This window comes from Ursus arctos, unplaced genomic scaffold (genome assembly GCF_023065955.2).
Source record: "Ursus arctos isolate Adak ecotype North America unplaced genomic scaffold, UrsArc2.0 scaffold_22, whole genome shotgun sequence".
In the NCBI taxonomy this organism is placed as follows: Eukaryota; Metazoa; Chordata; class Mammalia; order Carnivora; family Ursidae; genus Ursus; species Ursus arctos.
Window position 1 is genome coordinate 10,290,006 of NW_026622897.1, and position 26,559 is coordinate 10,316,564.

General features: G+C 52.6%; 1 protein-coding gene across 3 annotated transcripts in view; it reads left to right on the plus strand.

Moving 5' to 3' along the window:
* Nucleotides 1-26,559, plus strand: part of ZBTB16 (zinc finger and BTB domain containing 16) — a 178,847-nt gene that overhangs the window by 97,126 nt on the left and 55,162 nt on the right. For all 3 annotated transcript variants that reach the window (XM_026505722.4, XM_026505723.4, XM_044386638.3), the window contains exon 4: nt 26,014-26,100. In XM_026505722.4, coding sequence (XP_026361507.1) covers nt 26,014-26,100 — 87 coding nt within the window. The remainder of the gene's footprint in view (nt 1-26,013; nt 26,101-26,559) is intronic.

Here is a 26,559-nt window from a genome sequence, read left to right on the forward strand (position 1 = left end):
CTGCCCTGTGGAGCCTGAAAGAACAAGTGGTGCTCCAGAACCCTGAGGACCATTTTTTTTTTTTTCCTTAAAGGGGCAGGTCCTGGAGAAGTGAGCCTGGGCTCTGGGTGTGGGTCACAGTGCCCCTGGCTTCCCCTAAATGTTGTTGCCGCCCTTGGGCAGGTACATTCCTGCTGTTTTCTTCTGCTCCGCCGAGCTGAACTGCGCTCCTCGCTCACTTCCTTGCTCGGCGAGCTGGCTGCCCCCACCCCCTCTTGGCTAGCGTGGCCTGTGTTTGTTATTGTAGTCCTGGCACCGGGCCAGGCCTGGCTGGGAGCCAGCCTTGTGGGTACAGTGTGTACAGTGAGTGCTGAGCCAAGTTTGTCATCATACACGATTAATTTTTTTTTTTTCTAATCTGGTAGGGGTGGGGTGAAGGAGGAGGCAAGACAGGAGTTTCTCGATGCTTGAGAACAGGCCATGCTGAATCTGCGGAGATGTTCTTTAGGAAAGGATGAGACGCTCTCGCTTGTTTCTCCTTCTGGGCTCAGCCCCCTTTCTCACGTTGTCTTCCTGTGCTCTGCACTTCCCTGTCCAAGGAAATCAGCCCGTAGGAGGCCGACGATGTGAGGTTTTATTTTCAGTGACAAGAATACTAAATTTACACTCCTAAATCAGTTTTCATTGTGTTGAAATTGACAATTTGTTTAATTAGAAGTTTGCCCTGTAGGAGGCCCTTCTTAGAGACAATTCTTTCTTTCTCTTCCTCTCTCTCTCTCTGTTTTTTTTCCTTTTTTTCCCCTTTTTTAAGACCCTAAATTGTAGTAGTGAATGTTCAGTTTAATTGAAGTTTTTATTTCGATTTGAATGCATTAACTAATCAAGTGTTTATGAGATATACCTGATGATAACAATAAGTTTAAATTAACAAACAATAACCTAGCTCATTAACTAATGAGATTGATCTGGCCACACCCTGCATTCTCCCGGGTGGGTTTGGGAAAAGAAGATCAGGTGGGAAGAGTGACCACCTGGGATGCTTTGCAAAGCTACTCCTTCTAGAACGAGAACATGGGGGTGCAGGATTGTGGAGTGAGCAGGGCAGGAATCCGAGCCCCTCCACGTCCTAGGATCACTCTGACGTCTCCCTCCCCACCCCTTGCAGCCCCATCCCTTGTTGGGGATTGGTCCACAAGCATCTACCACCTGCTGTCTCCTTGCCACTCCTTATTCTCATTTAAGTGGTGACTCCTTGCTCTGGGATGTGCATGCAGAACCCATAGACCCAGGCGGTGACTCGGGTTGGTTCTGGATTTGCTGGTGTAAGGTTTCCCATTAGGTAGGATTTCCCACAGCTTGGCTCCAGTCCTGGTGGATTAGAAGTGAGCATGCCCAGAATGGCTTGCCCCTGTTTTTGACTTGACTGCATGCTATTTAGAGGTTCCCATGTTTCTGTGGGCTGCCTCTATTCTGGGAGTGTCATTCATTTTTGCAGCCAGTGGACATTCACTAAGCGCTGAGTGTGCCTCAGGTTCTGTGGACTTAGCACTGGAGAGAGCTTACGACATCCCTGCCCTCAAGGAGCTTACGTCCAGTAGGAGAGAGACTTGATTATAAAGTCACGGTCAAAGACATCAGTGTGCACAGAGCACCAGGAGGAACTCACAGGGGGAGGGTGTCTCTTCTAGAGGGTGGTAGAACTTAAAATGCCTGCCAAGAATGGAATTTTGAAAGGAACTGGTAGGGGAGAGACCCGGGCCACCATGGTGACATGCATTGTAGCTGGGGTGTGCGGGCTAGGTCGGGGTGGGGGGAGAGAGGACAGGCTTTGGAAGGGAGGGACGAGGCAGGACTGTGGGCCTCGGTAGCAAGGTGCCCTGCATTTTTACCTGCAGCAGCGGAGAGCCACTGAAGGCCTGAATGAGGGAGTGACACTTGGGTTTTTTTTTTTTTTTCTTGGAAAGGATGGACTGTGGGTTTTTTGATGTACACTAGCCTGGAGTATAGGATTTCTCAGGCCCCCTTGGAGGAGCGGCGTGCCTGACGATCTTGGGGCATGGTTGGAGGGTAGATAGGCCCATGCCTCTAGCCCTGGCTAGGGGTGGCCTTTCTTTGGGAATCCAGTCCTAGCAGGGGTCGGTCCCCTGTACTCAACCCTCCTGCCTTTCTCCGGGCGCTGTGAGCCATGCCTGTTGAGAAATCTCCCCTGATACCAGTCTCTTCCCCATGTCAGAGCCCCCCGTAAGGAATATGGTCTTTGGCCGATGGATTTTCTGATTCCAGTGGCAGCATGGGGTGGGTAGGGCATATCATCGGGGGCCTGGGTCATCCGTCTGGCAAGAAAAGGACTGGAGGGGTTGGGGCTGGAAACCAGGTTGGTTCTCTCGTGCTTTCCCCTGTCCTGATCCAGTGGAAGGGAAAGAAATTACAAGATGGCAAAGATCTATGGATTGTACTTGTTCCTTTTTTTTTTTTTTTTTGGAACACTTAGCTTTGGGGTTCAGGGTCTTTCTTCCCAAAGACAGGGAACATGGGGGAAGCCTGGTAGCTGGACAGTTCCCTGAGGTGGCGAGGTGTGGTCCCCATGCTGAGGATGGGAGAGGCGTCTTAGGGTTTCAGGGTGGCCTCTCAGGACCTGCTGCTTGCGTCTGGCACCTCTGAGCACGAGACTGGGGGTGATCCAGGCAGATCTGACCCGTGGTCAGTTCGTCCCCTCTCTGCCTGCTCTCCAGTGAATGTCCCAGTCCGTTCTTCAGGTTCACTCTCTGCCACTGGGCCAAACCAGGATATGACCCAGAAGAAACTTCCTCAGGACCCTTACCTCCCTCAACACGCCTGCAGAGGCGGACACCGGGGAGGTCTGGGGGCAGAGCACAGAGAGGGTCAGCCGGGGGCGGCTTGGGGGCCCACTGCCTTCCCTTCGGTCTGTGTGGGTGATGGGGTGTGGACAGAGGGGAAGAGGGGAAAAGCAGCCACTTTCCCCAGCTCGCTCTTGAACACTCTGCTCTCCGCCCCCCCCCCCCCCCCCGCTCTGAATTTGGCCTGCTTCCCGAACTTTTTCCCAGAGTGGTGTCGTCACCGGCCTGCCGGCAGGTCTGGATGTTCTGCCAGCATTCCAGAGAGTTTATGATCGCTTGCAGATGTGCCTCCAAGAACACACTGTACCCAAAGCAGAAATTAATGCAGGCTTGACTGCTGTCCAAGCCCATCCACGGGAGAGAGGAAAAAGAAAACAAAAACTGTTTAATGCTGTTTATAAATTATACACTGGCTGATGAAAAATACATTTCTTCCCCCCCTGCCCCCTTCCTCACCAGCCCCCCGCCCCCGCCCCTTCTTGCGTTCTGCCTCAGGAGCCTAAACGGAGACCAGAAGAATATGGTTTTGCTTTTTAGCTCCTGTTTTGGCTGGGATCCGAAACCCTGCTGCTGATTCACAGCCAGAGTATTTTTCCCCTTTACCTGATGAAATATACTGATTTTTCCAGCCCAGATGGGGTGCTTTTGGTTTTGTTGTCTGGGTTCATTTTTGTTTTTTGTTGTTTTTTTTTTTTTTTTCCGGCTAGGGGTTGTGTTTACAGCAAGTGACAGGTCCTGTGATAGCACAGGGTGTGATGCCCAGGGGCAGGTAAAGCCCCACATCTGTCCACCTCGGTGCTGCTGAGTGTGCGTGCCTGGGCTCCCCAGCCCCGAAGACGGCACGTCGGGCCAGCCCCACAGAGGAAGTTCGCAAAGTTCATTGCAGGTCATTGTATTAAACAGTGTTGTACCACGTCTCTCCCACCCCTGCACCTCCAGCCCCTGTGTGAAGAGGGGTTCACATATCCCTCCCCCCAAATACACATGTCTCTCTCTCCATATGGTGCCTTAGCAGGGGTTTGGGAAGCTCGTTGCATCTACCCCTCTGGATTCCAGCCTCTCCCCCTCTGCTCAAGTCCCCCATCCCAATTTATTCTATAAATTCGCTTCCACATTATGTCTATCCATTTACATGGCTTTTGTGTTTTTTAATACTGCTAATGTTTATCATTTGCCCAACAGGCTCGACAGATTTTGCTTCCTGTAGAGCACTGAGCTTTAGAGCCCCCTCGTTGCTAAGTAGCAGTCTCCCTGTACTGTAATGGGCTGATTTTGTATTCCGTTCGGCGCTGTAGCTTATTTTTGTATGCAAGACAAAGTGTTTTGATGGAGGACGATTGCAGCAGTGTCTGGAGGCTGTTTGGAGTTTTATGGGCTGTACAGTACACTGTGTGCTCTCCGAACAGAACACAGGCTGTTGAATTTTGGATTCGATTTGTCATTTTTCCCCCCTCAGAGAGGAGCCTGTCAGATAGAACATTACTTTAAGGGTGGAGGAAAGAAAGTGGAAATTATGTAATAACCTTTTTCTCTCTCTCTCCCTCCCTCTCTCTCTCTGTGTTTCTCTCTGTCTCTGATTTTTTTTGCCCCCAGAATAGGGTGGTTTCTCCCCCACGCACGCCCTCCCACCACCCTGTGATCTTGTAGCCAGGCTGGGCGATGATATTCCCCTGGGGAAGTGAATGCCCCTAGAGAGGAGGATGTGGGGGCTCCCTGTCTGTCTCGTTTATGCTCCTCCTCTCTCCTTTTCCGTTACCTGCTCCTTCCATCCTTCCTGAATTCTAAGCTGTTTTGCTGGCCCTTGCTTTGGTCTGAGGATAACTAGATGCTGGGGTTGTAGGTAGGGGAGGAAGTTGGCATGGGGCAATGCTGCTTTCCTATTTCTAGGGCCCTCTCACCTGCCTTTTGCTTCCCAGATGTGCCCCCCCCCATCGAGCTTTGTGGGCGGTTGGCCACTGCTCTCCTCCGTGGCCCTCACCCCGGCCCTCCAGCCTCTGTGCCTGGGCCCGCTTTGTGGGCCTGCGTTCCCACTGAGCTACTTCCTGCGGTCCTTCTCAGCGCCCTCTTCTGGGCTCTCTGTGGTGGCCAGGGGCCCGTTTCAGTGTGACTCTCTTCTCCCCTTCCGTGCCCCGCAGTCTCCTCTCACTCCATCTCTTTGTTCCTGTCCTCACGGCTGTGTTGGGCTCAGCCCTGTCCTGATGCTTCTCTGTATTTTCTGTGTTCCTTCTTAGGTCTTCATCTGTCTTTGTGTCCATCTGTCTTGGTTGGTCTTTCTCTCTCTCGCTCCTCAAAACTTCTTAGCTTGGAAGTTGGGTGGGGTTGGGGTGGGGAACAACACTTGCCACCGGCCAAGAAGGCCTGGGGAGGACTCCTGAGCAAGTGCCCAGAGAGTGCTCTCAGAACCTGGAACCTTGTGTGCTCCTTCCCTGGCCTCTCAGGGAGCAGCAGGGGCCTCCTCTGGCTTCTCTTCCGCTCTTCCCGGGTCCCTGGATGTTTTCTCAGGTTGAGCTGAGCATGGGCCAGCGGGTGAGCAGGGTTTGCTTTTGCGAGGCCCACATTGGACGTTGCTGCTGAGAAGCACGTCTTGCTGGCGCCCGTTCTCAGAGATCTGTCCCAGGCACGTGGGTGCAGTGCCCGCTGGGCACCGTGTCGTTTGCGCACCCTCACGCACTGGTGACCTGGCGTGGTGCCTGGCCCACAGAGGGCTTCCGGTAAGTGTTTGTGGAGAAAGTGGACACCCTGTTGCTGACGTGTTCGTGTTTCTGGGGGCAGATCTCGGTTTGGTGGGGCCTGGCGCTTACACAATTTTGGGAGCCGTCTCTCAGGAGATGATGATTTTAAGGGCTAGAACCCTTCCCGGGGAGTGGGCTGGTGCAAGGGTGGGGCCTGTGGCTTCAGCTTGATTTTATCTTTGTATATGCACTGGTGAAGCAAGCCCTCGGCGTTGCTCGCTTCAGGGGCACAGGCGTCTTTGGTCGGCCGTGAGGAGCGGCTGGTTGAGGGCCCCACAGGTGGAGCAGTGGAGTAGGGAGAGTCAAAGCTAAGGCCAGGAGGGTGACATCTGCTCCGTTGTGGGGGCCCCCAGAACATGGCAGCCGTGGTCACAGGCCTCACGTTTGCATTCCACGAGGATCAGGACAAATCCTCCTGCCTTTGGTAAATAAATGGTCTCTGGTCACAGTGGACCTGGATTTCATGTTCTGTGGATTCCCCGTTCTCTTCTCCAGGCGGCTGGGTGGTAGGGTCGGAGAGTAAGTCCCACTCACTCAGCGCCGCCAGGGAGATCAAAGCCCACGGGAGCATCCCGGCCTCCGAACCAGCCTTCAGGGACTGTCCGTGAAATGACAGGACAAGCACCCTTTTCCTAGTGCCTCCATCTGCTTGGGTCTGTGGCTTTGGTTCTCCCGCTTCCCTGGGCAGTAGAGTTGTGTCTGCCTGGGGCAGAGCACTGGTTCTCTTATGGAGCACACACACGTGCGTGTGTCTAGGAAGGAACCACAAGGGTGAGGGGTCCTGGAGGTGATGGGAAGTATACATAAGGCTCTGGGAGTCCCTTCTTTGGAGCTTCCAGACTCACCAGTTGGTTAGGGTCAGTGGAGAAAGTAGGATGGGACAATTCTTTGGGAAGGGCTCTATTTACTCCTTGCAGGGTGCCGAAAAGCTGCAGTTAAGTTCCCAGAAACCAGGGGCATTTGTGTGTGTGTGTGTGTGCGTGCGTGTGTATGTGAGAAAAAAGAGATTGAGAAGAAGCGTTTACATGAAATACTCAAAATTGTTCCTTTGCTGTAATGGGCCCACACAGACCATTACCTTGCAGATTTAAAAACTAAATGAGCTCATCATATCTAGTGACTTCTACCGACATTCATGCTTGATTGCAAAGCCTGTGTTACCTCTGCATTTGAACTTCATCATTGGTTATGAATTCTTGAATGTTGGTGGTGTGATTCCCCCTCTCGGGTTCGGCCCCGAGCACGTCGGTTCTGTGGGATGGATGGGCATGTTTCTCAACAGGACCCCACCGAAGAACCTTTTCATTTTAAAAATAGCCCTGTGCCCTCTAGGGCCGAGTCTGGAGTTTCTGAGGAATCCAGTGGGCCGAAGCGGGGGCATGGGTTGACTTTGGAGGGGGCTGACGTTTTGCATTTTTTTAATTTAATAATTGGAGTTTCATGTGAATGATTCTCTGTGCCGTGCAGTACTCTGCATTTTCAAAACTGTCTCTTCCACTTCGGGTAAAGGAAGGGAGGGAAGAAGTACCAGCAGCAGCATTCTGTGGGCAGAGGAAGAAAACAAGAGAATGGGGCAGAGAACGGGCTAAATTTAAAATTGTAATTGGCTGACTTCCACTGGCTTGCGGGTGTTTTAATGACTCATAATAACTTCATTTAAAACCAGCTGAGCAGAAAATAGATTGGAGAGGAGCCTCGGGCCATTATGGATTTGTTTTTTTTGACAAGCTCGGTTTTGAGCAGCCAGGAAGGCTCTCAGAGAGGGCTTGGCTGTGTTCTCTCTCTCTCTCTCTCTCTGAGGGCTGGTGGTCTGCCCGGGAGAGATTGTATAGAAACCAGGGCTGCTTTTTTTTTTTCACCCCCCCTTTTTTAACTGATTAAAAATAGATGCCTTGAGGTATTATTTTAGCATCGGTAGGATTTTTTTTTTTACTTTTGATGTGGTAAATGGAACATAAATAAAATTGTTTTTGAAATTACTGAATTAATTAGGTAGTAAAGCAACTACAATGCATACATTTCTCCGCTGGTCGCCCTGGTCCATATTTGGGGGGCGTTCCCCTTTTTTCTCTGTCCGCTCCTCCTCTCCCCCTGCAGCCCCACCTTCCTCCCCGTGTGGACCCTCCCTTTGAATGGCAAGGTTCTTTTATCATCCTGGCAGTAGCTAAATGATTTTTTTTTTTAAAGATCTGTAGGATTTTGACTGGGTTCGTTCTGTCCAGCTACCCAGTCAGCTCGAGGAAGCACGAGTTTTGGGAATTGCCAGAAAAGGCTCTAACCTGCCTCTAGTCCTTTCAAGTAGATCCTGCCTGTTTCCCATGCTAGGAATGGTGCCAGCGGCGAGTGCTCCTTTTTCTCTTGTCTTTTCAAAGTCAGCCGGCTCAGCCATAGGATGTGTCTGTCTGGGCAGGACAAGAGGCCACCCCCCATCTGATTGCTCAGAGCCATTTATCTACCCCCTCTTATGGCACCTGTCACCTTCTTTGTGTCAAAGCTATTTATTTGCTTGTCCTTTTTTTGCCTGCTAGACTCTGAGCTTCTTCAGAACCCGTGATTTATTTCCACGTCCCCCTCACTACCTAGCAGAGCAACCTGCATGGTGGTTATAACTCAGTCATTGTTTGAATAAACTAACGGGCGAGTGGGTGAGTGTGCGGATAGGTGTCTGGTAGGGAATAGCTCTGAAGCTCCCTCCTTCTTCCTTCCAGGCCTGGGACTCAGCAGTCTGGACGACCAGACCAGGAATGGAGGCAAAACCTTATTGGTAGTCCGCTCTGTTGCTTCCCTAGGGTCAAATACATCACAGACTCTCAGTTAAGTTCTGTTGAATAAGTGAATGGTTCAGGATGGACGGTGGGGACAAGGGAAGGAGCGAAAGGTACTTTACTGAAGGCCTGGTGCGTTTCGGGCACAGCGCTTGGCGCTCTGTATGTCTGAGCTCAGCTATCCTGCATTGACTTTGGAGTGTGGATACTGATTCCATTTTGCAGGGGTGGACACGAAGGCTTCAAGAGCTGAAGAAGTCACTTGCGTAAGGTGGGACAGCCAGGAAGCGGTAGAGCTGGGTTTGGAGCCAGGGCTGTCTGCCCCCTCCCCCCACACTCTTGCTTTTCTAGCATACCACGCTGCTGCACCTGTTCCAATGCTCGCTTCTCTGTGGAGGTGCCCAGTGTCTCAGAGCCTGGGATGCTGAGACGGGGAGAGCCAGTAAGGCCCTGTCCCTAGGGATCCTGGAGCTCGGGCGGTGTGGCCCAGTCATTGGCTACTGCTCGGGACCTTGTACCTGGGCCACCAGGAGCAGGTGGGTGGCTTGTTAGCCCCTCCCTGCTATGCCGGACTCATGTGTTGAGCTGCACTGCCATGGTGACCATTACTCCTCCTCATTGCCTTTATGGGGCTGGGGATTGGGTGGTTCTGGGAGTGTTTGGCCCTCCTAACCAGGCAAGAGCTTGGTCTTGTCACTTTCCCAACACCATCCCATACAGAGAAGAGGGGCAGGCCTGGAGAGCTTGCCTGGGGTGCCTCTTGCACGGCAACAGCTGGGTGCTCTGCTCCTGGGGGGAGGCCCTCTGGGATGCTGAGTCAGGAGTGAAAGGGTCAGCTCACCGGTGCTGCATCCCAGAAATGTGGGTGTTCTGATGACTTAGGTTGTCACTAGCTCCTCAGAGTATCATTGTCTCTGAGTGGGACATGTCAGGGAGATAGTGGCCTCCCTGACCTTTTGGATTCTGTCTAGCGAAACTGTGGACCACTTGGCATGAAGCTTGTTATATCTGTTCCTCAACAACCTTATCTTCCCCAGGCCCACACTGTGGATGCTGGAGTCTTCTCTGGGGCAGAAACGTCAACCAAATGGGAACCAGACACCAAAGGCTGGGCAGTAGAGAAACCCCTCTAACTGTTCTGGGTCACTACATGTGGCTTTCTTTGGGGGGGGGGATCATTCATGAATAGATTCATCACTTAGCAATGATCCACTGAGGGCCAGTGACAGGCAAACCGTGGCAGAACAGAGAGGCAGCTGCCAGGGTCCCTACCAGCCAGGGGCTATGGGTCTGGCTGAGAAGATGACACGAGCCGTCAGCAAGGCTGGGTGTGCTCACGGTCCCTATAAAGGGGAAAGAGTAAGTGACAACAGTGTACAAGAGGGAGAAACTCCCAGGGACCAGGTCGATGAGCAATGGCTTCAGGAGGGAGGGTTGTGGGGTTTTGTTTTCCTGCTGGAATGTCCAGATGGCGCTTCATGGTGGGCAAGGGGTCTGCTTTTCTAGACAAGATGAAGCAAGAGCTTCTATGAGTTAGAGCCAGCCTCTCCCTTCTCCTCCTCCTCCTTTTCCTCCTCCTCCTCTGTCCACAGCGGTCTTGAGGAGGGCTAGAGCCCAGTGTCTTGTACTGGAGAATCCTCAGAGTTCTAAGGATGTTATGACTGTCCTTGGCCTGCAGGTTGAGAAACTTTGCGTTAAAAACTAGAAGCTAGCGCTTCAGGTGGTCCCACCGTATTGACCTATCCGCAGAACAAACACGAATGCACAAGTGAGCTTCAAACTCGACACAGATCCAGAGGAGTGTGTATTTCTCACACTAGAGTAGAGGAACCCAAATAGGCTGAGTGCCCAGGGCTCCCCGAAGCCCAGGTTGAGGACACATAGCTTAAAGGGCTGTGCTTTGGAAAGGATGAGGTCAGAGGCCCTGGAGGGAAGTGGAGGCACACGGGGGACCAGCACCCCAGCCTACTGTAAGCCTTTCTTGAAGGAGGCCCCAGCTGCCCCCGCAGGTGGGAAGCCAGTGGGAGACAGAAAGGTGGGTGGTCTATATGGCAGTGCTCCTTTAGGTGGACCCTCTCCAGGATTCAGCCTGACAAAGAGGTCTCTTCAAGACTCCCCCCCCCTAGTTAATATGTTCCCTCCTCCTTCCCCACAACCACCCCATTTTGGGAATTCTTTCACTTGCCAGGAAAAGGGGGGGGGGAAGTAAGTTCTAAACTTTCCATTAGGTAGTTGGGATAGGAAGTCTTCCGGGGTAGTTGGATCAGGCCCCAGCAGCTCCCTCACTGACTATTATGGGCTAATGGAGCACTGGGAGCTCATTGGCGGCTGCAATGCGCATTTTGTTGGAGCAATTAGGCAAGGCCACAGTCATTTTCAGTAACGAGGTAACTCCAGGTAAGGAGAGAACTCCCTGAAACTTTTGATTTGCTGGAGTCTTCCTCAGTTGCCTTCATTCTCATGGGCTGAGGACAGACAGAGGCCCAGCGACCAGATCTTTCAGGAGGTTGCTATCCGTCACGGGTTTCTGTCTGACAGGCCCAGATCTCTGGGCTCTCTGTTGGGGCCTGATGGGAACAACCCAGTACATCTGGGAGAGCCCTGCTGGGTCAATTTTGCGCTGGTTGAGATTTGGGGGGCCCAGAGTCAGATGCTCTGGAATAGAAGATGGTGAGGGACAGGTGCAGGCTTCGGAAGCCTGGGGACAGCTGACCAGGGAGTAAGGAGAGTCACGTCCGGTGTCTTTATCAGGGACCGATGTGCTGAGAGCAAGACCTGACCACAAGCAAGAAGGCCCCAATCATACCTTCTTTCTCTCTCTCGGGGTCTATGTGTCACGGGTGGGTGGGGTGTGGGCCTGCGTAAATGGGACCAGTGTAACTCCTGGCGGGGGGGGTCTTTCTTATCCCAGAGGATTCTTTTTTTATTTTTTTTGAGTGCACGGGTGTGTGTGGGGTTGGGGGTTAGGGAGGGGCAGAGGGAGAGAGAGAATCTTAAGCAGGCTCCATGCCCGATGTGGAGCTGGACGCGGGGTTTGATCTCATGACCCCAAGATCATGACCTGAGCTGAAATCAAGAGTCAGATGCTTAACTGACTGCACCTCCAAGGAGCCTCCCCACCCCCCCGCAGAGGATTCTTTATGGTAGAACTTTCTTATACATGTTGCCCTCCCAGCACCTCTCACCCTCAGCCAGACCCTTCATCAGGAGGTAGGAGCCTGAACCTGCCATCCACAAGGCTTCTGGGCTAAGTGGGCTGGGAGGGGGCCTCTCAGTGCCCTTTGATAGGGGTGCTGAGGCCTGGCCAAGCTGAACGTGTCCTCTGAGTGGCCCTGCTGCTCATCAGCATTGAACCATGCCCCTCAGAGGACAGCATGTAAGTGTGCTTCTAGATCTGGCCCCTGGCCCCCGGGGGTAGGGGTGGGGGGCCGCCAGAGTCACTGTCACCAGAGCACTCCATCTTTCTGACACTGTGGCCCTGTGTGGATTTCTTCCCTCACTTTTCAGCCCCAAACAGCCCAGGCAGAGTTGCCTAACACACACACACACACACACACACACACACACACACACACACACACGACCCTTCTGTTCTCCGTCTCCCACTTTAGTTTGGAGACTCTGCCGCATCTCCGGCCTGGACCACCTCCTTCCTCCATCGCACAGCTATAAACGCTGGTCGCAGGCAGAGGCTGGCTGCATCAAGGCAGGAATGTGGTGTTTGGTTAAATTGTAAAATTAGCTAGGGAAGTTAATGAGGCATCCCGCCTCTGCCTTCCGAAGAGCAAGAAGTTTATAAAGGGGCTCTGAGCACCTTGCCTACGAAGGGGAGGAAGGGAGGAACGGAGAGGGGAGGGGCTGGCTGGGAAGGCAGAGGAGCCTCTCCCAGGTAAGCTTGCAGGCCTGGGACCCAGCTGGAAGGGACCCGAGAGGTCATCCAGCCCTCAAAGCTGCTTGGGACAGACTCCATCAGTCACGTTGAGTCCGTGGAGCTCCTTACCCCGTGTCTACAGACATCCCGAGATTGCACGCGACTGGCTGGTGATAAGCCATTCTAGCATCAAATTCCTTTTTTTTTCTGTGTGTGCAAGGCTGCAGAGACAAGGACTAAACCCTTTGTCTTAGAAGGTGCCCATAGCAGAGTAGAGAAGAGCAGGGACAGGAACCGTGGCGGTTAGCATTGGACTGAGGGCCGACAGGTGCCAGGTTATTGTGCCAGACACTGCATGATCTCACTCGATCCCCACAAGCCCCCGCTGATGCTGGTGCTGTTACAATTCCACTGGATACGGAGGAAACTGACTTGACTTGCCCAGATTGCCCCGCAAGTAAGAGGCAGAGTTGGGGTGTAAACCCGGGCTTGCCTGCCCCTGATGCCGCGGGTCTTCGCCTCTGAGACCAAGGCATTTTCATCCCTTTTCCAGGCTGCTCTCGTTCCCCCCCCCCCCCCAGGCCCTAGTTCACAAGGCACAGATTGCATGCTCGTGAATGTCACCCCAAAGCTTTGGAAGTCACGGTCTCAAAGGTGCGTGCGAAAGGGCTGCCAACAGTCTATTTTCTGCACACACCAAATTCTCAGGTCCTTTAATTACACCAAACAAACCTTCCTGTTTTCAAGCAGCAATTCGATGTCATTTTAGTTGTCACATTCGCTTTAATAACGCCTAACATGGGGACAGTTATCTCCCCCAGCTCTTTGCACAAGGTCGGCCAGAAGAGGCAAGTTGCATTTTGTTGTTTTGGGTGGGGGGTGGTTCATGCTAAGAAGGGGCATTAGAGTGTGACAGGCCGTATTTCTGTTTTGAAAAGTGTGGAGTCTCAAGGCTTCTGAATTTTGAGCCTGAAAATGTCAGTGCTGGAGTTGTAATGTAACACCTCAATTATGTGCAGGGGGTAAGAAGGAAAGACTCTGAAACCTGCAAGGTTCTTTAGATCCACAGCCTGGGCCTCAATTAAGGTCTCAGAAACACCAAAGGCAAGCCAATGAGTGTCATTTTTAACCAGTTTGAACATTTTACTACTTCCTAACATCAGAAGCACCCGGGCTGGAGAGCCTGCTTCTTGTCCTCAATAAAGTGATTAAGCTGAATGGGTGTTGGGGGGTATTATTAGGCTGAGATGGGCTAAAAATAGAAATGCTCTGTTTTCTGAAAGCCACAGCAGGCCTGGAGAGACTGGCAGCCGCGACGTGCCACCAAGGGGCCCGCGGAAGGGGGAGGGAGGGTGGCAGTCCCCTGGGCTCGGTCTGAGATGGGGCGGTGGGTGTTGTGACGGGCGAGCCAGGTGACGGGCCTCTTTCCCAGCTGTCATCGGGAAGAGAGGAACAGTAGAAGCTGTGGACTGGTTGCTCCTGCCTTGGTGTTTGCCCCGGTTTGTGTGTGTGTGTGTGTGTGTGTGTGTGTGTGTGTGTGTGAATTTACAGGAACTGACAACTCTGCAGTCTAGGGATGGACCCCTTAGCCTAAGGTTTACATATTTAGCCACAAACGAATTGGATTTGCGTGCTGTTCTTGGGGGAAGGGGTCCAATTTGGGCAGTGAATAAAGGGCAGGTTATAAGGGGCACAGGCAGGGGGGTGGCAAAGGGAAGAGACCCTTGTGGCCAAGAATGAGCATCTGTTCTGTAAAGCCCCGATTAGCAAGGCTGCCCAGGAAGGGGGAGTAAAGAGACTTTTTGGTTACGTGAAGGTCAACCAAAGAAACCTTATCTATTTCAGCCTCTGAAAGAATGAGTTTGCTGTCGTCCATCAATGTGAGAGTCCATTTTTCGACTTTGAAGATGATTGGTTTTTTTAAAGATTTTATTTTGAGAGAGAGCACATGCAAGCCGGGGGTAGGGACAGAGGGAAAGGGAGAGAGAGAGAGAGAGAATCTTCAGCAGACTCCCCACTGAGTGCAGAGCCCGACACGGGGCTTGATCTCACAACCCTGAGATCAGGACCCGAACCGAAAACAAGAGTCAGAGGCTTAATTGACTGAGCCACCCAGATGCCCCAACAACAGAGTGTTTTTTATGATAGAATATCTTGCTTGCTTAGAAATCAAAAGGAGAATGCTGAGGAGGGGGGTTAGTCATGGAGGGATATTTTTTCTTTCTTTTTTTCTTTTTTAAGATTTTATTTGAGAGAGAGGGTGAGCGAGCACAAGCAGGGGGAGAGGCAGAGGGAGAAAGAAAGGGAGAAGTAGATTCTCTGCTGAGCAGGAAGCCTGATGTGGGGCTCGATCCCAGGCCCCTGGTATCATGACCTGAGCCAAAGGCAGAGGCTTCACCGACTGAGCCACCCAGGCGCACCCATGGATTGGTATTCCTAACTGGGGTTTTATTGTAAGTCAGCTCTGAGGATCGGCCTTACCTCTTCTGTAAAGCCCTGCACATTTTCATGTCCTTGACCTCGTTCCTCTCCTACCATCATCAGGTGGCACTGAGGGGCTATTTTACAGATGGAAAAAAGGCAGTCGAGTAAATCAGGATTCTAGAATATACCAATGTGTTCCACAGGGCCAGATCTAGACCCTGGTGCTCCTGGCTCCCAGTCCAGCCTCTGGTGGACAGTGCTGCCACACCTCGGCCCCAGGAAGTGGGAGCTGCTCTTAATAGAGAAAATGCTCAGAGACGAGCGTTTGCCTGGAGGGGGACGGCCTCAGAGCTTGTGGGAAAGACCTTCAGCTCCAGAGTGTGGAGGGTGACAGAAGACTTGAGCGCACTGCCTTTCGGACCTTTTTCTGTCCCCCTGACTAGGAACATTTTATTCTTTAACCTTTGATCGCATCAAAGGCCTCTGTTAGGTGGGCTTTCCATGCTGCCACCCGGATTTTGTTTCTTTGATGCGTACTAGCTATGAGACCTTGGCTAAGTGAACCAGGTTTTTCAAACTTGCGTTTTCACATCTTCATGATGGGGATAATATCAGAATTGAGGGGAGAGTTGAATGGAATATGGCACAATAAGCCATTAGTACAGGGCTTATTTCATAATATTCAATAAATGTTTGCTATTTGTATTCTTGTTATCATATCAGTGCTGCAGTAGAGCCCTACTGCTCCACCTTGGGGGCAGTCCTTGCAGGACCCCTGGGACCCTGGGCGGGAAGAGTTAGGGTGCCGTTGCCCAGAGCCAGCTCCATTGTGAGGCGCCTTCATGTGCCTTGCCTCATTTAAACCTCCCAACACCCCAAGGCCCTGCTGCTGAGTGAGTGGTGCCCCTGGAGTTGTGCACTTGTGGGGCTGGAGGAAGGTGTCAGTGGCTCCTTGGCAGGTGAGGACACCGTGGCTCCCAGAGGTCAGAGGCAGAACCACAACGTGGGGACGGCTGGGGAGGGCTGCTGTGCCCTGCCTTCCCTCTGAAAATAACTCAAGTGAGAATTTAATTGGAGGGAGTGTCAGGGAATGTTGGGGGACTGGGGTGGTGGCAGACCTCGGTTCGAAATTCTGTGGGCAGGCAGGGCTTTGATCTTGGCCATTGCCCTTGGAGTGGCCTGGTTTTGCTTTTCGCCATTGTCCAGACAGTACTCATGAATCTTACACCTTGGGGAGGTGTGTGGGGGAGGGGGCCCCTAGGCCAGATTTCCGGGGGAAGGCCTGTGATAGAAGACTCTGAAGGTGTTTCAGCAGAAAGGAGCAGGGTAACTGAGGTTGAGAGGAGGAGGCCAGAGGCTCGGGTAACAGAGCTTTGAAGCTGCTAGATGCCAGTAGAAACCCTTCTTTCCATTCTGAACCTCTCACCTGAGAATGAGAATGCCCAAGTCATGTCCAGGGGAGAAGACAGTTATTGGTATCCGAAGGTTGAGGAGCTATCCCATAAAAATCATGGCAGAAATCCCTAATGACCTTTTTACCTAGTCTTTTACAAAAGCCAAGATGGCAGCATTATCTTTCTTAAACAAAAAGCTGCGAGCACCTGAGAGCGTCAGTGTTCCCTGGAACCCCAGGGTCAGCCTTTCCCTTGGCCTCATTGGCTTGGCCCCGCTCTGTCTGGCTAATGATTCTCCCAGTGTCTGGACTGTCTGTTCCACGTTGCCTGCCTGATAGAGCAAGGTATTTCCTTGAGAAGGAATCCCCTGGCCGAACCAGAGAACCCAGCCCCATCTCAGGTTAGCCAGCGCCTTCCCATTGCCAAGGGTTGTAAGCACAGGAGCTCCCTTTTATAGCCATGGAGAGCGGTCTTTGCCATGTGCCTCCAGCTGCTTCTCACACAGCACCCGTCCATCTTTTCTTCACCCTGAGACGTGTCCCAATTTGAAACTTGTCATTTACGGATGGAGAGATGAAGCGGCTCGCCCAAGGCTACAGAGCGCAAGCGGGGCAGTCGGGACTCAGTCCATTTCTCTCTGTGGTGTTTCAGGAGAGCTCTCCTTGAGCCCCTCCACCTGCCCCCCCACGGTGCCCTCTCTCATCCCAAACAGCTGAGTACCTTGTGCGGTAGAGCCCCGGGGAATGCCAGGTCTCCTCTCTCTAGGGCATTCGTTGCAGGTGGGCCTTCCCCCGGGAGCTGTGGGGCTGGAATCTTATGGGCTGGAGTTCCAGAAGGCTCAGGCCAGGGCCTGGCCTCCTGAAACTCAACCACGTGGTGAAGTGAAGTTACTCTATAATCACAATAGCTATCCGTACACCCGCTCTGTGCCCGGTATTTCTTACAGGGTTAAGATGGGGGGGTTAACAACCCCATTTTAAGGAGGGAAGTGAGGCTACAGAGTTGGCCTCAGGACCATATTGCCAGTGAGGAGAACTTCAGTGCCGGGTCTGGCCACCAGCTGTGCGGAGCCTTCACCTCAAGATGTCTGAGTTGGCCCAGTGTGTCTGGAAGGATGTCTGGTCCATCAGAGCCGGGGCTGACATTCGCCTAACAAGAGAGGGGTTTGTGTCATTGCGTTGATTACCCCCATACCTTGATTAGCCAGTCATGGAAGTTGCCTGGGGAAGAAATGGGCTAAAGGCAGTGCTAAGGTGAACCCCCAAATCAATACTCTTACTTAGGCTTTGGGAAGATTTGCACACTGTTGTTTTTGCTGTGACAGATTTATTATCCTACTTGTATTTCACTTATAATAATTCACCTTAAATAGGTTTGCACTCATTTTAGTAGGAGGTTGATAGTGCTGTCAAAACTTGGCCATGAATGTTGAGGGTCGACTGGAGAGGTGCCTTTTCTTTGACCTTCTCCCAGGGAAGAGTGATCGGGGGCTCTGTCTTTATTTGTACATTGTTGGTTTATTTTGTTTTGGTTTTTTTAGTGGGGAGGGGCAGAGGGAGAAGAAGAAAGAGAATCTTCAGTAGGCTCCATGCCCAGCGTGGAGCCCAACATGGGGCTCGATCTCACGACCCTGAGATCATGACCTGAGCTGAAATCAAGAGTCAGACGCTTAACGGACTGAGCCCCCCAAGCGCCCTGTAGATTGTTGGCTCGTAGAGGGGTTTCTTGAAGGTGCTCAATCGTTAGTGTCCTCTGCCTCTTTTTATCTTCCTCTCCCCAGAGAACATCTGTTGAAGACTTTTCAGAATAGGCAGCTTTTCTCCCTTCTTTCGTTCTCTGTGTTTTGGCTGGGGTGGTAAGAATATTGCAAACGTTATGATATGTTTGCTGCATGCCTTTGATGTCTTCATGGGCCCCAGACGTCACCAGTGGGGGAGAGTAGTGGAAACAGTCCTGATGTTAATGACAAGCAGCATTCTTCGAGCAGGTCCTGTGTGCCAGGCTTGGTGTTGCAGACTTTACATCGACTATTTAAATGGATCCTCACTCGGCCCTGGGAGGTGGCTGCTCTGTGCCCCAATTATACAGGTGCAGAAATAGGCCCGGACAGGAGAATTAGCTTGCCCAGGGTGGGAGCTAGAAATGATAGACCCGGGACTTGAACCTGGTCTGTGTGAGCCCAGAGCAGGGGTTCTGAGCTTCCCTAGTGCACAGCTGTATACTGAGCACATGGGTTTGCACTGGTCAGGGGCTGTGTCTGAGCCTATTGGGTTCCTGCTGGTGCTGAATGTGGTGACCAAGGGAGCTCTCCAAGGCTCTCTGAGAATTGAGTTGCAGAGATAAAGGGACAAGGAGGACCTGTTTTCCGTGTGGAGCTTGAGATCAAGACCACAGGGTCCCAGTGACAGCCAAGGGCACCAGGGCACCTTGGGGCGTCCCGACAGCATGAGGTTTATTGGGTAGGGTAAGAAGTGCTCTCTCAGACCAGAGACGCCTCAGGATTTCCTTCTGACCTGTTCCACGGTCTCATCTTCTGTGGAGAGAACACCGAGCCACGTGTGAGAGGTCCAGCCACTTAGCAGGTCATCAATGGGAAATTGACGTCTAGAGGTCTGAAAACCTGCCACTCACGGTCCCCGGTTAGTCCCGTCTCTGTTGGCACGGCTTGGAGACAGTCCTGGTGGCTTCCTCAGTCCTACCTCGGATTGGGGCCTGCACCGTTACTTCATCACCCCCCCGGCCCCCCTCCCCTGTCCTGTCGTGGGAGCCGTGCCCCCACTTCCTTGTCGGCTAGAGCTCTCCTCGAACCATATCCTGAGCCAGTCTCCTGCTCAGCCCACATCTGCCCACTGCTTCCCCTCTTCCCCGAATGAGTGTCCCTTACAGAGATTCTAGTGCTGGATCAGTTGTTGTTGTGTTGCTGCAGGAGAAAGAGCGAGCTAGAGAGAGAGGGGGAGAGAGAGCAAGCGAGCTCGCCTTGCAGAGCCTCTCGGGGAGTACACATCTCCTTGAGTGAAAGAACACGCAGTCCTAGCCTTTGGAGCTGGCAGCCGGTGTCCTGCTCTCTGTCTGATAAGAGGTACTGTAAATAAAACTGTACACCATGGCCCGTTGTAAAACGCCCCGTGTCTGTACTCATTGTTCTGACGGCTTATGCTTTCTTTGGGTCTGCTGTTTTGGTACACTCTGTACTTCCTTATGTAAGCAGGCATGCATAGCTCATCAGAACATTCAAGATGTTTATTTTAAAATCTCAAGGAATTAAAAGAAAAAGCACACACTACTCCACATTAGATGCTGGCAAATGTGAATTGTTTTTTCAGCCCCCCCCCTCCCGCCTTCTTATTAGCATGGGGGTAGGAGAGGGAGGGATTTTGCTTTTTTTTCTTCTTCTTTCATTGGCTTCTGCCTTATTTACTTCAGAGAGACACCAGCCCACTTCTGATTGAGTTCAGCATCTTCTACTCCCCTTCCTGGATGCTGGGGACCCCCCACCCTGTTTCTGGTGGGGAGGGCAAGTAGGGAGGAAGGCTGCACCCTTTGCCGAGGGGAGGCGCCAAGGGGGCTGTGGGGGGGAGGACAGCTGCGGGGAGCCTGACGAGCTTCTGCTGGATGGAAGGCTGGGGGGTTAGAGAAAGCTTTATGGTTTTACAAGGGCTTTCCTGGCCCGTGTCTTCTTTGATTCCTGAGTTGAGGTGATCCTTAGCACTGAGCGAAAGGGCCCCCTGCACGTGGAGGCCTTAGACCATCTCTAGCCTCCTTGGGCTGTGGTGGCTGCCTACTTTTCTTTCCATCCCACCTTAACCTGTGTCAAGCCCTCCTCCTTCCTAGAGCCCCTGTCTGACCTTCCGGAGGCATCCAGAAGTCAGGGAGAAGTAGGAGAGAGTAGGAGTCTGGGAGATTCAGAGGGTCAGGCACTCCTGCTCCTCCAGGGTAGCTCGTGAGGCACCCTTGAGCCTCACCTGCAGGGTCCCCAGGGGATTGGCAGGGCAAGGACATCTGTCTGTCCCTTTACCGTTGAACCTCAGATAAACTCTGTGCCTGGGCGGGGAGTGGGGGTCGCTCAGCAGATTACTGCCAGCCCATCCAGGGTCCACTGTGGCTGCTGGACGCCTCTTGGACAGGAGGCTCCTGAGTGTACTGAGGGAGGGTTTGCTTTCTTCTTGTGGGGGGTGTGAGCCCTGGGCAGCTGGGAGGGTAGCAGAGGGTGATCGTGCTGCAGGGGAAGCCCACAGCCCCATTTCCAGCCTTTCCTTTCTCTGCCTGAGTGCCAGCCGAAACCACGTCCTTGAGTGTTCAAAAGGGCCAGTAGAGAACCCAGAGTCTGTAGAATAAGGACTCTGCCACCCCCTAGGGGACAGCCTGGCAGTGCCCTGAATGGCCACTGCCCTCTTCCCAGGCCAGTTGTGGGCCTGGAACCTGCCAGAGGGCTTCTTTGTTTATTGACCCAGTAGCGAGCGCAGCTGCTGGGCAGGCAGGGAGCAGGCCACTGGGAAAGGGCAGGGACAGGCCAGAGGCCAGCCCTGCCTGCTTGCACAGAGCTTACAGTCTGCTGAAGACAGAGGAGAGCCAGGCAGCGCGGGACGCTGGCCTGTGGCTCCTGCGGCTCATCCGGGGGTATTTCCGAGCCGGGCTGGTGAATAGCTGCCAATACTGACATGTTGGTCCTTTGACAGATTTTCCTGCTCCCCCAACAAGACAATCACTCACCTTTAAATGAAAGGCATGAGGGGTGTGTGTGTGTGTGTGTGTGTGTGTGTGTGTGTGTGTGTGTATGAGGAGATTATAGTGAAATATGTCTTTATAAATGTGAGACTCACTTTACACGAGATTAATGACCTCTAAATAACTGTACATTGAACTTCAGTAAAATCAATCATACTTGGCACAGAGAAGTTCTTTAAAGAAATCATGACCCCGAGCCTGACTGGTGATGGTAGCTACTCCTTACTAGGTGTGTCTGTCTGCCCCCTCCCCCCCCAGAAGGCCAAGCCCTTTACCCACCTTGTCACATCCTCTGAGGGACTTACTTTTGTTCCCATTTTGCAGAGGAAGTGACAGACCCACTGAGATCAGGCATCTTGCTGGGGTCAGGGTCACAGCTCCTGACTAGCCTGGCTGGGATTCGAGCTCTGATCCATCGGACCTGAGTCCTGGGCTTTAAAGCACACTCTCCTGCGTCCTGAGGTTTAAATAACGTCAGTGAGCTCTTGTATCTGCAGAGTGCTTGGTGACCGACGAGGAGTTTGTGTTCATTAAGGTCCATCTTCCCCTTCGATCTTCACCACGGCAGATCCCATTTCCCAGCTCTGGAAGAAGGGTCATTGTGGTGTCCGCAGCCGTGAGTGGCTGGGCAGGCCCAGGACCCGGTGCTCCCCGCTCTAGATGGTGCTGTTCGCTCAGATCTGTAATCGCAGGGGAGGATGGCAAGGGTCCAGCCCGCTCCATCTTCCAGCTGTTCTCCCTTTGGCTGTGAATTTCTGTCCCTGCCGTCCGTCCCCTACTCGACCCCATCTCTCCCGCTGTCCTCACTGGCTCCATTCCAGCCCATTGGCCTCCTTTGTCTGGAATGGGTTTCCTTGGACTGGGGGGTGTTACTGCTTCCTTCAGCTTCCCCACTCAGATGGCAGCTTATCACAGAGCTCTTCTGTGCCGACCCCCTAAAGATAGCAGCCCCTGGCCTTCTCTGTCCCTCTTCACTTAATTTATTTCTCTTTTCATCACTTGCCTCTACCTGGTTTATATTCACTGGGTTTTTAAAGATGTGCCTTCCCTTCTAGAATGTAAGCTCTCTGACGGCAGGGATTTTGTCCGTCCTGTTCATTTACTGTAATCCACCTTTGGGCATACTCTTGATGGACATCCAAAAGATATCCCTGTGTGTAGGAAAGCTATGGCAAGGCATGGCCATCCCTGAGCTGGGCCCTGGTGTTCTTCCCACTCCCAAGATGAGCCTCAGGAAATTTTGTGGGGGGTAAATGCTGATCTATCCCCATGCACCCATTGTGCTCAACTGGCATGACCTCCTCCCTCCCTCCATCACTGCCTCGCACTGATGCTTTATAAGTGTATTAGTGCCTGAATGATGTCACTGTAATGCATTTTGGGAATAGCCATGTGGTTTATACACACTTGAATTGCTTTGAATGCAAACCTGACATCATGGCGAAGGCAGCGGCGAACAACATATGCACAGTAAACAGGCAGAGACTGTCTTATTGATTAACAGATGAGGCCTCTATTATTGATCAAAGCTTGGCGAGGAAATTTATCACTTTTAATTTCAGGGCTGCCAAATATTTCTGCCTCTGAGCCAGCCATTACAGAGACAATTTAAAGGCACATGCCTCCTTGGGAAGAGGGGGTTTCTGCCTCTCTTTGCTGGCTCCTGGGCCCTGGAACTGCCTGTCTTTGCTGTTGGGCTCACCCTGGGGCATTGGGGGGGCTGGGGTCTCGGTGGGGGTGGGTCCCAGGGCTTCAGGAATGGAGCCTGAAGTGGGAGCCAACGTCTGTGGTCTCTGCACGTGATGAGAGTTCTGACCTGTCTGGGTGGGTCAGGCTGTGCACGGAGGCCAGGGCACTTTCACAGCCTCAGCTCAGTGTCGTGACTTCAAGGCAGGCGGGGAGAGGGGAGGACACTGAGGGCAGCCAGATGTGGTCAGGCTCGGGCCAAGCCGGCAACCTTGATGAGCTCACATGTGCTGAGCTGTTTTTATCTCCATCTGAACTTGTCCGATGGCACACATCCGGCCCTTCGTTTCCTACCTGCCCTCCTTCCTTTCTCTCTGCTCTCGGTCCTTAAAACAGGTGCCGCTGTCGCCGTGTGGACGGCTGTTTTCTAAGAACCCTCCGCACCACATCCCTTTGAGGCGGAGGCACAGACACTCCTCACCTGGCTGTTGGGCTCCTGCAGGAGGCAGAGCCCCCGGGGCTCTCCAGGCCCTGCTGCAGCCTCGGGCCTCCCCAGCTGCTTTCTTCTTTAGGGAGCCCTGAGAATTGTGAGAACCAAAGAAAGAAATGCAGCACAAGTCAGATCCCTTACAGATCCACAGGAAATCATTGCTGGCTAATGATTTGGGACTGGGGAGGATTTCTCAGGGCAAGAAGGCTGTGACTTCATCCACCCACCTCGTCCGCACTGCTCTTTGAGGTACTTGCTGCACTTCCAGAGTAAGTGGATGAAAAGGGGTCCTGGCTGCCACCTGAGCGGACACACATTGTGACTGTCTTGCCGTCAGGTTCCTTCAAAAGCTCTTTCTTGAAGCCGTATAAGGCACGTACGGGTCCTTGGTCCAAGGACACCCGGCAGCCTGAAGGGACACCCGGAGGTGATCGTGACCTCCCCGTCTCCAGGCAAAATTCCTGCAGCCACCTAGTACAACTGGCAATATTTATATTTAAAGTTCTTAAGGAAAAGTGACTCCATATATTCCCTAGGGCACCTTTTCATTCATTTTTTCAGCCAATCAACGAAAATTTACGGAGTACCTAGTAGAGGGTATATATGGCTCATCAGTTGGAATATAGACAAGGTCGGTGTTCTCCTAGGACCCGACATTCTGCATGTACTCTGGGATCCTTTTACCCTTCACTGGCAAGAACTGTTTATTGCTGTTTAACTTAAGCCCATACTACAAATTGTATTCTGAATTCTGTTCCTTAGAGTTTGTGCTCTTACTCTAAGGAAGAAGTTCTTAAACTTTTTGAAAAAGTATTGGAACCATTTCTCCAGCTAGAATTTCACACAGAACTTTGATGTATCAAAGGAGCATATTGGAATTTTATTTTCTTGAGTTGGGGAAAGGAAACCCATACCTCACCTTCTTATCCGTCAAGTATCTTTGTAGATGGAGCGCTAGGGAAGCCAAAATACACAGAGATTAAGAGCAAAGGCTCTGAAGTCAGGCTGCCTGGGTTTGAATGCACTTCTGTTACGCACTGTGTGACGCTGGGCAAGCTGCTGAACCTCTCTGAGGTTGGGGTTTCTTGTCTGCTAAGGGGGGGTAATAGCAGTATGTACTTTTAAAGGTTGGCAGGATTAAAGGCAACAATACGTCTTAAACACTTTGCATCGTGCCTGGTATCTGGTAGAGCCTCAGGAAATCGAGATGGTTGGAAAGCAGCACTAGGTTTCTACTATAATTATGTGTAAGAAGTTCTACCTCAGGGTGGCTGGGTGCTCAGGGTCCTGGGATCGAGCCCCGCATCAGGCCCCCTGCTCAGTGGGGAGCCTGCTTCTCCCTCTCCCTCTGCCGCTCTCCCCCTCACTTGTGCTCTCTCTTGCTCTGTCAAATAAATGAATAAAATCTTAAAAAATTGTTCTGCCTCTTATAAGACTCCAATACAGCGTAAAGCACAGCGTTGAAAGGAACGATGTGCAGGGCGTCCTGGGATGGGCAGAGTGGAGCCGGCGTGTTTGATATGCACACACTCCGGTCTTGAGGATGGAAAGGGGCAGAGAACTGGGACCTGGCTGTGCTCACGCTCATAGACTCAGGGAGGGTCCTGTGGTTCCACCCAGGGAAGGTGAAGACAGCTCCCCGGGGAGCTAGGTGGCTAAGTGGTCAGGCCTCACAGCCACCAGGAATTTAGAATCAGTGCAGCTTGTGAGCCATGCAAGTGCTTGAGCAAGAAGCAGGAAGGAAGCAAGTGGCCTTCAAGACACCTGCATGTGTTGGTGAATCAGACCAGCTGGTGGGTGTGGTGACCATGATGAGTCCAGCAGTGTTCTGGGCTCCATCCAGCAAGGGCCCGGATGGGGCAGGGAGAGTCGGCAGGCAGTGCAAAAGATGCATCCAGAAGACCTTTCGAATGAAAGCGACCAAGGCTTAAGACAGGTGCCCCCTGAATGAAATCATGTATTACAGCCTTGAAGACTGTTAGCAAATGGTGAAAAGTCTTGTTTGTCTTGACGCTGTGGCGTTGTCGCCTTGAGCCTTGTAAATAATGGTTCTGAAAAAGTTTATCAATTTGAATCGCACTGAATTGATTTTGTTGATTGCACAAATACGTACAGTAATCGGTTCCCACTGGGTGTTGGGCTGATGCAGCTGTGCATGCGACGACATGCTCCCCTCCTCGGAGAGCTTCCAGTGTGGCAGGAGGCAGGGATGGGTCGCCAGGCATTTAGAAGAGCACATGGTGAGCCTCTGATCTGGAACATACAGGGTGCTGTGGGAGCACAGGGAAGGGCTGTGTCCTCCAGACACGGGGACAGAGGTATGGACGCTGGTGCAGAGGATGCTATACTGGGGCCAGAAGTGAGGGGCTAGATGTCAGACACGGGAGGAGCAGAAGGCCTCTCAGTGGGGAAGAGCCTGGCCCCTTCAGGGACCCCGCCTGGCTGAGTGGGTCTGGAGACCAGGCAGCAAGTGTTGAGGGGTGAGAGACGAAGCAGGAAAGATAAGCATGTCCAGAAGTACCTTGTGAGTCTTGGTGAGAAGTGTGGATTCTATCCTGAAGGCACAGGGAAGTCATTCAGGGATTTTGAGCAGTCGGGTGCAAGGGGGGTAGTTGGGGCAGACAGTCTAGTTTTGGGCGTACTGAGTTAGGGGCTGTCCAAGTAGAGGTACGTCAGCAGTTCCTGCCTTCCCATAAGGTACAGTCTAAGCAACAGGGCACGTTTGCCTCATTGAACCCTTTACTCCTCTCCGTGCCTCAGCTGGAGCCAGCCCCCCAGAATCCTGCTGCTTCTTGGGGCATCTCATCGGGACCCCGTCTCTGCTCATGTTGGTTTTTCTGATTTTGTTCCCTCTTCTCTCTGGGAGACCCCTGGATGGTGGCATCTGGAGCTCAGTGGGGTGGGTGGTCATGTCCTGGAGGAGGGGCTGGGCTGGGCTGGCTGCTGGGGCCAGTGACCGTCCCTGACTCAGGATCGTCACAGGTATCCAGCCCCATCCCCCAGCATCCACCTACACGATTTCGGCCCAGGACGCCTTCCCCACAAACCGAATATCACTCTCACGGTGGCTGCCTCCCCTCTCTTTTCAGCGGGTGCCAAAGCCTTTGTTTGTGACCAGTGTGGAGCCCAGTTTTCGAAGGAGGATGCCCTGGAGACACACAGGCAGACCCATACTGGTGAGTTGACTGATCCCCACTCTCCAGGGCCTCCAGCATGCCGGTGCGTGGAGATGGGGTAGCTTGGCGGCACCCTCTTCCAGCAAACATGCCAGCTAGTCATGTCCTGGGGAGCTTGTGCCACGTTCAGCTACTCTCATGTGTGGGGCTGGCTGGCAGGAACGTCCACGTGTGACCTTGCCTCGTAGGGACAGCTGTCCTGGATGAGGTCTCACAGGTCACCAGGGTCCCATCTTAACGAGCCTTCTAGCATGCTCTTGTTGAGGTCTTAGAAGGTCCGCGATGTTATCTAGCATCCCCTTCCCTTGGTGAACGGTCAGGAAACCTCTCGCACTCTATCTGAATACTTCTGAAACCCTCAGTGGCCACAACGGGCTGGTCTTCCCGCTGTGAGTCAAGTCATGGGGTCACAGAAAGCGGTGTCTACATAAGGATGCGTGTGAACCGTTCAGCTGACGA